Consider the following 18,016-nt stretch of genomic DNA (forward strand, 5'->3'; position numbering starts at 1 on the left):
GAGAGATGTCATTGGGTTTTTATTTTGGTCTGTCTCACAGACAAGTCTGTTGACAAATCTCTACACAACACCCAACATGCCATTTGACAAGTAAACCATAAATAATGCACACCAAAAATACACGGAAAAAATACTTCTGTATTCGACAGGACTGACAGGCTGACCTGGAATAAGTTCAGACACATTCATATTTGGAGCTGCAAACAAACATTTTTCCGTACATGCCCAGAAATGGGTATGCATTTAGAGCACAGGTGTCAAATTCAAGGCCCGGGGGCCAGATCTGGCCCGTCATGCCATTTTATGTGGCCCGCGAAACAAAATCAAGCATGTCAAGTTCCATGATGCCGAACCAAAATTTCAAATTGTCATATGTAATAATTATGTAATATGTCACCAGTATAACGGGAGCTCATCAGCGACAGACTGAGAAGGTCCGTCGGTACTGACCCGTACCAGTGACGGACAAAATCCCACTTTTGTTGATGCTTAATCCATCAGGGGTTTTTTTTCTTATCTTACATTTCCAGTCATTTGTCAGCAAAACAGTCCGTCAGTGACGGAGCTCTGTACCTGACAACGGGTAGGTTGTCGACCAAACTGAAGAACAGAAATGTTGACGTTCTTTGAATGTTGTTCATTGCTTTCATAATTTGAATTAATGTAGAATTCGGAAACCGGAGGAAAAGGCGTTGGAGCGCCAGCATGGTGTGCACACAGATGTGAAAACGGAGCTGGTGACAGAGATTGAGAGAGTGGTGTGAGATGAGGCACCCATTATAGTGAGAGGCTCACATTCTGAATGATTCATGTGTTCATGTGTTTAACGTGGATATGAAGACCTTCCAATCTCTCAAATGGATCACCCACTCCCCACACGCTCACACCAAGAGGAAATACCGCCTCACGGTTATAATTTTCACAAGAATACAGAACGATGCCCTATATAACGTTTGAACATCCTGTTACAGACATGGTTGAGCAAATCCAAGGCAGCATCTTGGTAACCAGCGACCCTTGTGAGGATAAGCGGTTCGGATGATGGATAGAAGGTTGGCTACTCGGGCTTGAAATGGCACAATTGTGTCTAATTGCCATTGAACAGGATATGCCCCCTTGTGAGACAATGAGCTTAAATCAGCATATAATGTGAGGGCAATCGTTATCAGCATTCATTGTCTCAACAGAAGAGGAATTGAGAGATCTCTGGTGAAATGTTCCATTTTGCCTTTGTCTCTCCGATGGGAATCTTTGGTACAAAATTATATGAGATCATTAAGATCTGCAGTGTCCCTTTGCAAGTGTAGCAAATGGCTCAAATGTGCACCGCCGCGCCTCTGCGCACTTGTTTTGGATTCTCATTGGTCCCACGTGGGGACTGTGCCTAATGAAGTCATCATTACTTTGCTGTCTACATACCTTAACAGAAAGCGAGGACCAATCTGTTTCCATACAGGGACTTTTCGCGCATAAAATAGTGTCTCGTGGCACAGAGGAAATCAAGCAGCGTGGCGCACGCTGGTGGATCAGTTTGATGGGCCTCCGTAAAGAGCTGCAGAATCAATGAAAGACCCGTCGTTGAAGCACTTCGTGTGGCCGTGTTACACGAGCCTAAATTTACACGGAAATTTTATTGAGACATCTCAGAAGAAATGGTGACTGGACAAGTTCAATTAAGTGAGAACACCCCCCCCCCTTTCCCCCAACCCACCACCGCAATGACTGCAGCTCCTCCCGAAGCCCTTTAGAAGAAGGTCAGGGAGAGAGAAAAAAAAATCGGAGAACACTGTAAGAGCTGTGACCCACATCGGCACCACAGAACTGTCATGGGCGGGTAATGAATGGGTGACCCTGGTTGAAACTTATACCTACATCTTGTCTTGTCTTGGGGATAGTCCTAGAAAGAGTGTTCATTTTGGACTCAGATAAGGAAATGAGGCAAACAGCGGAGCCATTAAGGAAGAAGAAAAAAGCGGCAAGCGGTTATAGGGATGGTAAGGAGAGGTAGGATTTCCTCACCCTACACAATGGTGATCAGAGAAAATTGCTTAGATGGACAAGAAAAGGAAGTTTGGTTGGTTTTCCGCTATCGTTTCATGGAGAAAGTTTTGCCTCGGGAGAGCTCGCACAAGTTTAGAATACCAATTAGTTTCAACCAGTTCTCTGATATCGCGCTTGGGGTGGTGCAGCTGTTTTTTCCCACCTCATTCATACAAGAACAAGCGACTGTGAAGATAAAAGGAAGCACTGGAAGTGGTGGAGGGAGGTTCACGTTTGAAGAGTTTAAGGGGCAACGAAGACTTTTTACAATTAAGTTGGCCAAATTGGTACCTTTCATGCTGACAATGATTTTCTTGGTGCTTCAAAATTGTCCTGTTAATGTCAAACTAAATTCTGATCGTTGTAAAAAAAAAAAAAAAAAATCATTTTAATATGTTCCTGTACCGCATCGGATCACATCGTGCCGATGTACCTCATAAGGCAGTTGGGACTTGTCAGAGTTAGAAAACACCAAAGTCAATCTTTAAACCGAACTCCATGCTCTCACGTGGTGAAAGGAGACATTAGTCCTGAGGAGAGGCAGGGGGGGATGATCAGCACATGATGCAGACCGAGTCAACAAAGTAGCACACTGCTACGCGAAAATACAAGAATAAAAGAAATTCTAGTGCAAGTATTTGAAAACACAAAGTAGACAGATCCTAGAAAAGTCCACAGGGCGGAATGCTGACTTGAAGTCAAGATACACGCGGGCCAAACTAACAATTTTGACTGCGGTTATCTCAACTCAACTGTATTTATAGAGCACTTTCAAAGAGCCATCTCTGCATACAAAGTGCTGTACATGGAGCAACTAACATATGTACAATAATAAAGCAATAAATCAGTAACAAAGATGGAAGAAGGCACCAAGCAGTAAAACTAAGACCAGATCTGAGTCATGCTGAGTCAAATGCCAAAGAATACGAGTGACTTTCGAGGCGGGTTTTAAAGATGGGCAGCGAGGGAGCTTGCGCATCTCCACATCACTCACTCACTCGCTCACTTTCCCCATACAGTAGTCTGGATCCCCCGAGTGGCTGTAATTCAGACCTTAAGTCGGGGATCATTTTCAACCCAGTGCTGAGGTTTAATTGATGCATCGCTCCCAACGCATCCCATGACAGCTCCCCACAAGAACCGCAAAGGCCGAGGATAACACATGCTAAGTAAGAAGCTATTAGATGTCTGCCTGGAGATAAACACTTAGACGTTCTAAATACACACTCTTGAGGGAGGGACTTAGCTTAGTTTCCACGTAGTGTAATTATACACTGTTGACACTGTAGCAGGTGTTCTTTTCAACATCAACTGACTGAAAGACAGAAAAATAAACAGGTAGCAATACACAGTGCTGCATTGGTGCCCCCCCCCATCCCCCCAAAAAAGGCCCGCATTTTGTGTATGTTATCACTCAGATTTGCGTGGACGGTACTTTCCGCGCGCTAACATGATCAGACATTCCTTCGTTAGGTGAGCAACTGCAAGAAAATGCTCTAAAGGAGAAAAGATACGACTTTGAGTCATGCGGTTTCTGAATACAAAGCTGATGTCATTTCTATCCAATCCTGGAGATTTCACACGACAGCCTGTGAAAAATTACACTTAACGGGGCTTCGGTAAGCAGGGGCTTAATTGGTAGTGACGTGATGCGCATAATGTCTGCTACCTCACCGAGTGAGATACACATGCAGACGTACAAAATACCGACCGAAGCACAGAAAATGAGCTCCTAGTGCAGCACAAGTCAAGTACAGCTTCATAATTTTTTTATTCATCAATGTCACTCCCGGTATTTCGTCCATAGGGACTCCAATTAGCACATTGTTGTCATGGCAACAAGTTCATACACTGATGTCATATAAGCACCGGTATCGAAGTCACACTGTTATCAACTTGAGACGCTAAAATTATCGGACAATCTTCATTTTGGAGTACTTTTACCGATTTTTAATGACCACTGTTCAGTTATGACAGCATGCACGATGTTAGCATCTGGCACGGGAATTTGGTGTACCCTTTGGAGACATCGGTTTCCTGGTTATGTTTTTTCATCGGGGCTCAACACGAGAATGCTAAGAGCAGACAACGTGAGAAGGCAGTAAGAGCGTTTTTCACGTTTCACAGAGGTGAACGTTTTTCACACTTAGAAAAACGTTACGTTTTAAAGTCGTGCATGACATGCGTCGACTGAACAAATCACCATCCCGTTAGGTCATCATCACCAATACTTTCCTCAATCACAACTTAAATATTAAATCTGCGTCAAATCAGGACAAATGACTTCAACTTATTCAACTTATCATTCTTCAATTCTGTCAAAAATCTTCACTGAGGAGAGCGAAAGGGAGAAAGACATCGCGTGGCAAAAAAGTTATCGTTTCAGGGTGGGGGGGAGTATTAATTGACATAGAATCATTTCAACATCCTGCGCTTGAAAGGGCATCTTCACAAAATAGAGCTTCTGACTGCTTGTTAACCTGACCACCACTGATTTTAATGCGGTCGTCTTTCACCCGATTGTGTTCGGTTATGCTCAGGCTTTGGCATGATCACACAGCTGGAGAGAGGTAATGAATAATAGCGCATATGATTCTAAGTGCAGACTCATAGATTCTTCTGGTAATTAACATGCCATGTAGTGCGTGTCATGTTGCGCGGCTGTCGGACTGGTAAGAAAGCCATTTATCTATTCCCAGTTCCATCTAAGATGAGTAACACGCCGGGTGATCACTGGAAGAAACTAATTATTTTTGCCTCGTTGGTTTCTTCCGCATACTCATGAGCGTCTTCTCTGGCGGGAATAGGATGCGTATTAAAGGCTCTTTATTAAACATATTTGGCTCATTAGTGAAAACAGTGACGTTCTATTTGATTTGATGACCCGTGCAGCGTACGTGCCGAGTTAAGCCTCAGGGATGCGAACGCATCAATTTGGATGTTTTTAATTTCAAATATTGAAGGTTTAAACTAGGAATGATAAAATTAAAAACCTGTTTGGAGATATCAGCTAATGGACAAGTTATAAGAAGGTAAATACGGGTTGAGTACCAAAGATGCATACAGCGACTATGAGAAGAATTGATGTCCAAACTCGAAAGCGAAGATCCCACCTTGACATCAGAGCACATTTTCAAATCGAAAAAAATCAACATAACTGGATCGTTTTCAAAAAATACTTCACGTCATGTCACAGGCTGGGTTTTCATTTCCACTAGTTGTACAGATATTGGAAAATGATTAACATGCGGGTTGTGAAAAAGAATTGCTCCTAGAAAGAGCTGCGGAAAATATGCGGGTGCACCTCATTTTGTAGCCGCCGAGTGATTTATTCACGTACTCGCTATCCACCTCATCTTGCGTAAGACGGAACCCAATGTGAGATGCGCGTTTGAGACACTTGAATCCAGCGGTATGCGGAGACGTCTGGGAGAAGGGTTGGATTTAGAACTGAGTCTTTGAAAGACACACAGGAGGAGGACTTGGCTTGGCATTTAAACATGACAAAGATGAAACTGTATACTGTATCGTTTCTTGGAATAGCCGCTTCACTTACTAGCACCGGAAACTTGAGCTCATCCTCACTTTCACTGGGGCCAAAGAAGCCTCTCGCACCTTCTCCTCTTCTTGCAAATCCCCCACACATGTAAACTAAATTGGTTTCTATTACCCAGCCTGGCGCGTAAAACTCTGAAAATAACCGCTCAGATGCCACAGCTGCTGTGTGGAAATAGCATCCGCATTTTGAGGTGTCACACAAGTAATTGTACAATCAAATATATTCGGCTAATAGGTGAGTAAAGGCTACATGATTGAGGTGAATGCTCATTTTAAAGTTTCAATTATAATGCGTGTGGGTTTTCTCCGGGTATTTCGGTTTCCTCCTACATTCCCTAAAACATGCATGGCACGCTAATTGAACAGTCCAAATTGCCCCTAGGTGTGAGTGTGAGCGCGGATGGTTGTTCGTCTCTGTGAGCCCTGCGATTGTCTGGCAACCGGTTCAGGGTGTCCTCCGCCTACTGCCCGAAGACAGCTGGGATAGGCTCCAGCACCACCCGCGACCCTTGTGAGGATAAACGGGTCGGAAAATGAATGAATGAATGAATTATAATGAATGTCTTCCAGTCTGCTGCATATTTTGGGGAAACGACAGAGAACATGCGCAATGATGATTGTACACAAACAATAAGTTTGGGTCGGTGCCTTGCTCAAGGACACTGTAACAGTGCTATAGTCAGGATGCATGTTGCACAATAAGGTTATTAGTGTATATAAGGAGCAGAAATAACCAACATCATGTGTTAGATGCTTTATCTGATGTCCAATAACTCAAGAGGTATTTTAACAGCTGCAGTTCCGGATCGAAGGATGCTGAATTATTTTCAAATGTAATTGTCGGGATATTAGAAAGATCAAATGTCAGCTACGCACCTGAGTGTCACCACTGAACAGATATGCGCTTCAAACGACTTGGTGAGTTGTGATGTGATGTTGAATGACCCACCACATTCTCGGCATCACACCATACGTTTGCGGAGGCGCACACAAACACACAAATAGCACAAATAACAATAATAATAATAATATACAAGGACCCTTGAGGACAAAGCTCAAGTAGATCCTTTAAAACACTCACAGCTCATGCTTCGTAACATCCCCAATTCTTCACTTTGACTCATGTCGCTTTGCAAGCTCCAGAACAACTTCCTTAGACTGAGAAAGTAAACTTCACACCGCATTAACAAGTTGGGAGACAAATATGGAGTAAGCTGCAAATAGACTTGAGCATCTGTTCGCAGCGGAATTACATACAAAGTGATAACAACTCACAATAGAAAGTGCTAATTCTACCCCTGGGTGGATTTCAGATTTGTTTTGTTTTGTTTTGGTATTTGGGTTAAAAGGACTTGATCCAAGAACATCCAATACGAGCAAGCCAAACGTGCAGGCAAGACGATATGTCCCATCATCATCATCAGTCCTTCTGCTCGGTGTTGTTTCAAGAAAAGTGATTTTTTAGCTGCGACGGTTTTACACAAGGTCTGATGAACGTGGGTGTGCGGGGGTACAGGTAAGGGGGGGGCATGTTGTTGCCACACTTCATCAGCTGCCAAATATGCTTTAGTATTAATTTGCAGACAACCTGCATCTGAGAAATGGACAGCACAAGTTGGGCCAGCAACGAGTATAGTTATCACAAAGGCAACCCGAAGCCATTTTGCCAACAAGAGGACAAGCTACGCAAGCCAAGCAGAAAAAAAATGCCCGAAGCGAGCGAGACGAATGTGTGATCTTGTGTCCATGTAGGTGTGCGCGTGCGTGTGTGTGGTTGCTAAGTACCTCATACACACACTGCTGCGCAGTACACTACGAATGGCCTATGATCAAGCAAACATGCAATGAAAAAGCCAGCGATGTGGCAGAAATCAACCTCAATAAGCCCAAAAAACTTTTCTGTGTATTACGGTCTTCAATTTGGATAGGAGGCTATCAGGACGCGTTGTTAATTGGATCGGTGGTGGGAGCCACTGTACAAGCTGACACTGAGCAGCCACTGATATAAACAAAAGGCCTCGAGGCTCCCTTTATTCTTTCCATCAATCAATCGCAGCGTGAGCCGCAGTCTCCCTCTTGTTACTGCACATTCAGTTACTCGCATTCTTCCTAACGCGCACGCAGCCAAGTGCAAAAACCAGAAAACACACAAGCAACTCTGCACACATTTAACATTAAACTACATGGAAAAAAAAAGCAAATGAAAAAAACGCTCGATTCTGAATACAACAATAAAAGACATTGATGGTTTAAAACCTGCACAACATTTTGGTTTTGATTTTGAGCGTTTTTGATTGTTGCATTTTTCCACTTCTTCCAAATAATGGCATGAATCTAGCATGGCGCAGGCCAGCTGCGGTTGACATCAGGAAAATGACTGCTCACACGCCGTCTGTGTTGGACTGTGCCAGAGTAACACCGGAGGGCAAAGGCAAGAGCAGTGGTTCGCCTCTTTTTAAAAAAAACTTCCTCTTCAAAAAAAAATAATAAATCCTCCATCTCCATCTAGACTTTTGCAGAATAGATATCAGTGAGCTCTCAGATGATGTGGTTGAAAGCCCACCTATATCCAGCAGCGTTATGATTTAAACGTCCAATCAGTTTCCTTTAACAATTAAAACAGACATCAACAAGAATAACGTGATGTAATATGGTCAACATTAAGTTGATATAAGGCGATAGGTTGTAGATAAACATACCGGCTAAATTGGAAAAAAGTGTCATGGAATGGAACTATGACCATCAGTCTTTGGAACAAACCCTTGCATAGAAACTAAAGTCCAGCGGCCTCGAATTCCAATAGTTTGTCAAACAGAATAGCCTTCACTACACAGCATCCCCTCGCCACTTACTAGAGCATAGAAAGGAGGTGAAGGCGGCGGTTGAATTACACGCATTGCCTTTCTTTCCTCCCTCCTGGCCTTTGCCATAATGCTGAACAAGAACGCCGTCGTTAACGCAGAGACCTGATAGATGGCTGGCTTGGCCCTCCGTGGACTCGCTTTCATATACTAGCAAATAAAACGACTACACTGCTGTTGAACCTGTCTTTATGGCGCTTGGACAAGTCTCGTTTTTGCGGCACGATGCAAGCAACACAAATACATTGAGTGCACGTGTGATGAATGTAGCGGTTCCTCTTCTGCAACACACACGGGCCGTTAAACTCGAGCAAAACGAGCATCGGTTAGGTCATCTCCTGCTCTGCAATACACAACCTCAATACATCGAACAAATGATGAATGAGGTCATTTTAAAGCATTGGCATTATATTCGGTACATGTCACAGGGGAGAATCTCACAAAACAGAAATACCACTAATAAAAAAAATCCAGGTGTTATTGTCTTTTCCGAGACCACATACAGCAAAAGAGCAAGCCCCAATTTACGATGCCGCTGCACAGACGCTTCATGCTTGAAGCGCTCACAATTACATCTCGAGGCCTCCAGCGTAACCAATGCGCTCATTATACCGAACATTCACATACAGTTGTGAGCTCTGTAGGTGCTTTGGCACACCGACACTTCTCTCTTTCCCACACTTAACGACTTGATAAGGCCACGTTGACATCACGATGAGGTTGTGCGTGTGAGCCAGATAAGTAATTGCCTTCTTTTTAGAGCATCGGGTATTCAAAGGACAAATCCTACAAACTAAACTCAAGGATCACACTTCATATCCCCCGAAGGTGACAGGAGACGTATTTCAAAGTGTCACTCCGACGCAACCATTTGGAGCCTAGCAACAAGAGCGGCTCCGTTTTGCAGAGTTTCCAGACCAGGCGCTAATAAGCTCGTGATTTGGGAACCTGTCTAGGTTTCACACAAAACTCACGCCTCACCTTCAGGATTTCCCACCCGTTGTGACAGTCCTGTAGATGGATCCCCTCACAGTCTCACTTTTTGTGCTGCCTACACAACCTACTGCCCTTCACCCTTGCTTTTTTTTCTCTTCAGCCTTGCCTTGCAGCCTCCACCGACCTCCCCTTTCTCATTTCCTAGCTACAGTGGTGTTGGTCACCTTGTGCTGCACCCAGTTGCTTGTGGCCAGGTGATGATTAATAGCAGAGGAAAAGAGGGTGGTTGTGAAAAGTGGTTGAAGGTGGAATAGCTTTGCAATCACAATTATAACATAAGACAACGATCTAACGTTCAAACGTTAAAAAACAACCAACCAAATAAATCGGGTGATTTCAATTGCGGTTGAAAGGTGAAAGCATTGTAAAAATGTTCTTCCTGTAATTCAAATCTTTAAAAAAAAAAGTATGTTATCGGAATTATATTCGGCCAAATACTGTATCAGAATACGCATACCTCAGAATACCAGAATAGAAAGAAACTAGCTCCGGGCGGCTCATCAGCTAGTTCCTGCGGAAGGCTGGTAAGGTGGGCCTTCGGCCCACAAAAGTGTTGTTGCTTGGTTCAACTTTTTGTTCATCTTCATTGCTTATCGCGAAAATAAAGAGATGTTTAGCTCTACTAAATAACTAACAATTTTATTGCAATGCTTGTGGGTAGACAACATTTTTTCGCTAAGATGCCCGCGCGATCGTAGTGAGCCACTGCCTGAGCGGCGCAGTGGCGGCGCGCAGCGGCGCAGTGAAGTAGGTACGTTTTGAAAAGGGACAGACGGAAGGACAGACCGCGTGCGGGACGACGCGCAATATATATATAAAATAAGATGTAATGCGGATGATAAACACGAAGATGAAAAGCAGTAGTTAACAGTTTGTACCCACTCTTGAAAAGTAAAATATTTGACAGTATACGTTAGGCATGAATGTACTAACGGGCTGTAATCACATTTATTGATGAACTTTGAACTTTATCTTAATGATGAAAGCAAACAAACCAAGACAAAGTGGCTGCAACCATCAGTTTGAACTTGAACTTGCCAACTCGTAGGAGACAAAATTGTTGAGTCACTGAGCAGATGTCTTTGGTGTATGCACGCTGTGTGAGCAATTCAACGGCACGGCGGACGGACAGATTGTCCCTTGAGCATGCTCAGATGTCAGAAACATAACAGCGACATCATGTTGGTCTTTTCTTGCCTTACTCAGTGAACATATTGACTGTGGATGGGAACCGGCTCACCAAAAATTAAAGTCAGCTGGGGTTTTTTTTTTGGGTTGTTGTTTTTCTTTATTTATTTTTAATCAGAGATACAAGTGCACTTTTCAATTGATTTTGCAGATTCTAACCTGCCCTCGTTCTGCTTCTCTAGCACATCAGGTTTTCAAAATAATATGAATATAATAATACAATAGGATCTGATAGTTATACATTAAGTACTATTTATGAATTAAGGGTTAGGTCCAGCAACAGGTGGATTTTTTTTGTGAACACCCATAAATATATCACTTTGTAAAATCTGGATCGCGCAAGATTATATTTGGTCAAAATAAAAAAAAAAGAAAACTCTCAAAAATGGTGTAAGTTGGAGCTGTGGAAGAATTTGATGAGATGTGCTCATCAAATTTGATGTTTGATGCGGTAGGTTCACAAAGCACAAACTGTTGTTGTTTTTTTTTGATAGGATGAAATAGTCTCATGAAGAGACCATCATGTATGACATTTAACTTTGAACCTCGAACAAACCGATATTCCTCTGCAACAGCAGATGATTTCTTGTTTGGTACCGGGAGGGTCGTGTCCAACCCCCCGCACCGTGATACTGAGTCATCGCCGAATTTCGCCACTTTGCCATTAGAATGGTTTGAACACATGCCATGCCAGACTGCTTGCTTGTTCACCTGTGATGAGCGCAAATGGCTCACATTTAGTTACACCCTCCACGACAAATTTTCTCAACTTGTTGACAAATACGGTGCCAAATGGTTGTGAGGGCCACTGGAGTCAACATTGGCTTTCATGCGTCCATCATGAGGATCTGCTGCTGGCCCAGTTCCTGCAGGTGGCAACAATAAGGCATCCTCATGCAGTAATGTATCAAATTAAGTGGGATGTCAACTCTGTTATAACTGAACTCTCCTTCTCCTCTCAGCATGAAAGGAATGGCTTCGTGGGTTCAATTTGTCTCTCCCTTCCTTTGCCCACACCATTTTGCATCCCGGTGTAAAATGAAATATATATGCAGGCACGCATGTAAGGAATAGAGCAGAGAAAAAAAACTACATTGGAAACGTGTAGTCTTTCCGGCATAAGTTAGTGTTACTTTTTTTTTTTTTTAATACGATACCATTGAAAAAAACATTTTCCTACTTAAAGACAAAAGGTTGAAGTGTGACAACGGCAAAGTAAAGTTCAAGACACTTTTCAAATGTTTGCGGCAACTGGGACTGCAGTGATGAAATCCAGCAGAAATAAACATTGAGTGTCATCCTTGTGTGTCATAGCTGTGCAAAGGCGAGATCTTTCAGTTTCTCATCAAGCGTCCATAAAAACACTGATTCGCATCGTCGATATGAACACTTGGCAGCCAATTGGACAGTTGCGAAAAGAGGATATCCAAATGTGGATTTGGTAAATCGTCTGTAGTGATTCAATGAAACAATTATCTCTCAATATTATTGAGATTCTTTATTTAGTACCAAAAGACATCATTCAACAGTAGTTTTGGGATTTTTTTTGCAGCCTTTGGAAACTCTATGAAACCATCACTATGTTCAGTTCAATTTACAAAGACAAGTTGTTGAATTTTGTACTGCGGGTTGAGAAAGCGGGTCGATTTGCATCACCAGTTGCGAACTACAAGGTGTATCCAATGGCTTGGGGGCAATGAGAGAAGATAAATAAGCGAAGAGGCACAAGACCCACTCTATATATAGGAGGTAGTAATCTGTCATTTCATTTTTTGTCATCTCCCTTCCTCTCGTTTTTGCTCTGAGGGATGAGGGATTGATGTTCAGAAGATCAGAGGAAGTAAGGAGGGGATCTTGGAGCCATGGGGAGAGTGGGGATGTGTGTGTGTGTGTTTGAGAAAGCCCGTGTAACTGCAGTTTCTTTGAGGCCCAGTTCCAACACTTTCATCGCAGATGATTTTGACTCAATTCCTTCCGACGATGGAAAAAAAAAAGTATTTTCTTCTCAACAACATTCATCAATTGGACTTGAGGCACAATCTTCTGAAGGGGATTTTGTTTTGAACATCTTCAGAGATAACTGAATACAAAGACCAGTAGATGTTTTTTCATTCACACAAGAAAACGCCTTCAGTGGTAAAGATTGAGACTTGTTTTTGAACTGCTTTTTTGTTCAAGTAGCTGTGGTCAGCGGTGAAGCGATGACAAGATCGGTTACGTTTGAAACCAAATCGAATAATGTTTTAGGATTAGACAGACGGCGATAACAAAAAACGTTTTTGTTTTTTTTTTAAACAGAAAACACACCGACAAAGTACAAACAAAAACCACTGGTCACAAGGAACCATGGAAAAACAAGGCATAGACAAAAAACGCTTGCAAAAGGCAATGTAAAGTAACACAGAGAGTACAAACGAAATGACAAGAGTCCAATTTACACAAACAAACAAGACCAAGATCAAAAAGTCTTAATCATACCAAACAAGGAACTGAGAGATCAAAATGACCATGAACAAGATCCAGAGGTCTAGAGAACAACACTTCAAGGACCAACAGACCAACACTGACTTGGGCAGATTGGCTGCCCTTAAATACATGACAGGCTTGATTAGTAAAAGTGGAAGAGGTGCGCCTGCTGGAGGGAAACGCCCTTCACTCCAGCTGGGGCCGAGAGCAAAACAAAAAGACTGACATGACAAGATCAAGATAAGGACTGAATGAAACAGGGCGTCGAGTGGGTAGCATGATAGAAAGGCAAGGCGGGAGGGATTCTGCTGTTAAAAAAAAAAAAAAAAGACACATGTAAAGGAGAAGACAAAAGGCTGCTGCTGCAATACATCTTTGAGCAGTTGGGCATGATCACACGCTTTCATCACACCATGTACAACCTGGGCGAGCTGAATAAGGGAGGGTAGGATTGGAAAACTAAATCTCAGATTCCTTTACAAGTCCCAGTCGGGGCTGCAAGTGGATCTTCAACGTCGACGCACCAACATCCAAGCCTGCAGGCATGCAACCAATGCATATATAGGGGTGAGCAGGATCATTAGAATAACTCAAACCAGTCACAGCTGGTAGACAGTTAGCTAGCTCGCTCCATCACAGAACACTTTCTCTGAATTATTCACAGAGATGTAAATAAAATATATCCAGTGGCCTTCACCCACCCCGCAAAAAAATTAGAAACAAGATAGCTGCCGCACTGAGTAATGAGTTCTTCTTGAGCGAGCAGAGGAGTTTATGTGGCACGCGAGCAGTGCATATAACTTCAAAAAGGACCTCACCTTAAATGTCATTTATTCGCCATGATATTGAAAGACTCCGTGGTGGTGCGTGGCTTCCAATCAAATCTTTTTTTCTGACATATCTGCCAATAATAAGGAACTTCTGAACCACCAAGTAAATCAAAACAGCAGTGATTGGGCTGATGTCCAAAAGTACGACACACACACACATACACACAGACGATAGGTTACTTCTTCCAACGGGGAAAAGTGTGATATTTTCTGAATAATGCATGAGAACGACAGCATGGCCTAGATCATTTCAAAAACAAATAGCTGTGTGATCAATGAGGCGTCAAGCTGTGTGTATTCGTTTCAACCAGCATCTCTCACATATCAACTACAAGGATCTTGGCGAGCTTTTATGAAATACAAACCCATGTCACAGATTTCAACAAAATTCTCGACTTTGTGCATTTGATCATTTGGGGTCGACATGTCTAGAAGTTAATCTGACACTGTGTTGTTCCATAAGTGGGTTGTGGGGTACTGGAGCCTATCCCAGCCGTCTTCGGGCAGTAGGCAGGGGACACCCTGAACCGGTTGACAGCCAATCGCAGGGCACACGTGAACGAACAACCGTCCTCGCTCACAATCACACCGACGGACAATTTGGAGTGTTCCATTAACCTGCCAAGCATCATTCTGGAATGTGAGGGGAAACCGGAATACCCGGACAAAACCCACACAGGCCCAGGGAGAACATGCAAACTCCACACAGGAAAGCCGGAGCCGAAATTGAAGCCTGCTCCTCTGCACTGGGAGGAGCGTAATATATGTGGTTCAAAATTCTGAAATACAAACTAAATCCACCTCCAAAAAGATATTTCAAGTTGTCAGATCCACATTCTCCGTCTGTGAGCTAAGACGTGAGCATTCGGTTACTCCTCTGGGTGTCTGAATGCCGTGACTCGGAGCGGAGCCCAAGCCAACATCTGAAGACAGCTGCTCCTTCTCACCGCTCTCCCCCTTGTCAATCACAGAAACATATCCAACTTGCCACCCTCACCTCTTCCAGCTCATTACCATTCGTAGCCATCTGTTCACTGTTCCAAAACACTCGACCAAGTTGTCCATTCTTGTATTTTCCTTTCAATGAATGAATAATTGTTTTACAATGGAAGGTGGGTGAAGTAAGAGGCAAGTCGTGTGTGAGTGTAGGTGAATCATATGTCTTCAGAGTTTCGGCCACGAGGATTCTTCTTCAAACACGCTCATTTCACTTCACCAACTTTTGACAAAGCTTAATTAAAAAAAGGCATTAACTACCGGAAACTATTTCTAGATACAGTAAGCCTTTGATCCAAATGTGACAATAAAGTGGACATAAAAAAATACATATCCCGACACGGGTGATTTTCAGAGGTGGGCCATTAGCAAAATTTTGTAAGTCCATCATTTGTCAGCGGCGTGCGCACATGTCCGTCATCGTCAGTCTGTCATCATTTCAAGCCGAATCAAATTGCAGTGCTCAGGTGGTCTTTTTTTTTTTCAACGGTTCTCGTCCTTCGACAGCTAAACAGGTATCTGTCAGTGCAAATAATTCAAACCCAACTAGGTTGTAGCACTCTCAAGCTAGTAGGCTAATGCTAATGCTAAATGAAATGAGCAATCAGATCTGTGCTAGCTTAAACCAAGGTATTTGGTAAATATTGCTAAATATTCTAATACCTCTGTCATTCATAACATGGATTGTCCTGTCCTTTAAATAACCTGCGTAAATTGACGAAACGTGTTTCAATGCCCTGAGAATGACAAGGTAAACCTTTAAGGATATGCATTTGATTTCAATTTAAAACAAGTGTTTTGTGTTTGCAACAACAAGTGGTTGCAAACAACTTTTTGCAAGTCTTTTCCTCGAACGTGTATTTAATTGGCAGTTTGTTCATTTAAAATCTCAACTCACTATTTTTTGTTCTGGTTCTTTCATGCTGTCCTTGTGAAAAATGAGAACAAATGACGATTATGGCGCCTTCTCACCTCCTGCTGTTCTGTCTCCTTCTTAATTTCCCTACCCATCAATTGTACTCAGATCATAGTACGCCAAGTCTAATTTCAGGGGTGTTAACAGCCTCTTCAGTGGCACGATCCTCTTTATTATCCATTGAGTGTGGACTACATTTCTAAGCTGATTAGCCTGAGCTGTCTATTCAGCATTTCAATTATGAACATTCCGATCGTAACGCGGGCCGTGCCTTACATTACATCGCAGAAATAGGGCACGTCATTACGTTCAAATACTCGAATCTTTAAAAACCACCGCAGCAGTCATGGAATGAAGGAACTGTAAAGTAATGACATTGCAGCAAAGTGGGACTCTGAGGCAAATGGCAAAAATACCTATTAGCAGGAAATGACAGCAGTTCAGACCAGCAGAGACCTGCAGTTTTAGCGTAAATGGAACAGCTGGCAATCATGGGAAGAAATGAGGCACGGGACAGGGAAAGGCAAGCTCCTTTCCGCCACGTGTATACCCTTCTGTGCATGTTTTCTGGTTTTGTGATGGTATTAGCCTATCAGCCAAAATATAACAATCTCCGTCTAATCATTATCTGTATAACATGTCCTGCTTTATCAGTAAACAGCGGCGTCACCGTGCTTCGTCAGTCTGTTTCTGTCTGACTTCTTTTCACACTCACTAATCCATTCGTTCTTTGTTAATCCAGCTGTGTGCTGGACGTGGCTGACGTCAGGGAACTGATGACGTCATTACTGTCTACGGTATATTTTAGGGTGCCACAGCGGTTGACTAGGTAACACTTCCGCCTCACAGTACAGAGGTTCGATTCTGGTTCCAGACTTCCGGTGTGTAGTTTGCATGTTCTCCCCACACCTGTGTGGGTTTTCTCCGGGTATTCATGTTTTCGCCCACATTCCAAAAACATGCATGGCAGTTTAATGGAACCTTCTAAATTGTCCTTAGGTGTGAGTGTGAGCGCAGATGGTTGTTCGTCTACGTGTGCCCTGCGATTTTTGATTGACGGCAGTTGTTCAAGTATGTGCTTTTCTCTGAATATATTTTTTGAAAAAGACCCGGTTATGGTGGTACTATTGAAGCTAATGCATTTGAAGTACACTTTGTCATGTAATTTCGTTGTATGATTTGTGCTCTCCTTTTATTTGACCTTTTTGGGGAGTGTTTTGTGCCAATGAATCAGACATCGTTCAACTTACTTAAAGACTGTCTTTTGGGAAGGACATTAGAAATCCACAAGATGCAAGAAGAACATTTCTGTCAAGGTACAGTTCCATCCAGCAGGATCCCACTGGTGCAAGTCAATCCTGATAAGTACTTTTTCTGGGAATGATGTGTAGCCTGCATGCTTACTAGTGTGTATGAAAGGATTTCCCCAGTGGATATAGTCTACGTTGGAAACAACGATTAGGATTTGATATGCTGTGAAGAATGTGTGTGCGTTGTTACAAATAGAAAGAAGGATCAAATGGATGTGGAGCGATGTGTGTGGTGCCACCCAGAATGCTGGAAGTAAAGCAGCAAGTGCCTCCTAAAGAAAAAGTGATGGAGAGGAGTAGGAGGGAAGGACATGAGAGCTGTCACGTTGAGATTGAGTAGTATGAAGTGGAGGAGTTGTATAAAAGGGCACGGTCGACAATGAAAGAAATACGCATTCCAAAACGAGGAACTGGAGGAGAAAGTAAACGGCAAGCGAAACAGAGGAGCGACAGAACACGAACGAAACATAAAGTAAAAAGAGACGGCAGATGGTGGGGATTATTATGTTCTAAAATACTTTGGGCCCTACAGAGGGAAGGCCGCAGACGTAAAACCAATAGCGTCAAGCTGCCACAAGATGAGCTGCAGGTTCACTATTATCATAATCACAAAATGCAAGAGCAGAAAACTAAAACAAGGCAACACAATGGTGAGCTTTGTGTGTGTACCGTGTGTGTCTCTTACCTTTTCCGGTGAGTTTGTCAAACCTTGAACCTGTGAAATGAAAGGATAAAATAGGATCACTGACATGCTAAATGCTAAAATGCTACAGTTCTTATCGACACTGTAAAAAATGAATACATATAGCAATAAATATTTGATTACTTTGGGTTTCGTGTGGCGTGTTTTCATTT

At 42.8% G+C, this 18,016-nt stretch overlaps 1 protein-coding gene across 1 annotated transcript in view; it reads right to left on the minus strand.

Moving 5' to 3' along the window:
- Window positions 1-18,016, minus strand: part of igsf11 (immunoglobulin superfamily member 11) — a 68,357-nt gene that overhangs the window by 31,825 nt on the left and 18,516 nt on the right. Inside the window, exon 2 of the mRNA XM_052077863.1 lies at window positions 17,847-17,876. Within this exon, the coding sequence (XP_051933823.1) occupies window positions 17,847-17,876 (30 nt within the window). The remainder of the gene's footprint in view (window positions 1-17,846; window positions 17,877-18,016) is intronic.

The sequence above is a fragment of the Hippocampus zosterae genome, chromosome 10 (assembly GCF_025434085.1).
Source record: "Hippocampus zosterae strain Florida chromosome 10, ASM2543408v3, whole genome shotgun sequence".
Lineage (NCBI taxonomy): Eukaryota > Metazoa > Chordata > Actinopteri > Syngnathiformes > Syngnathidae > Hippocampus > Hippocampus zosterae.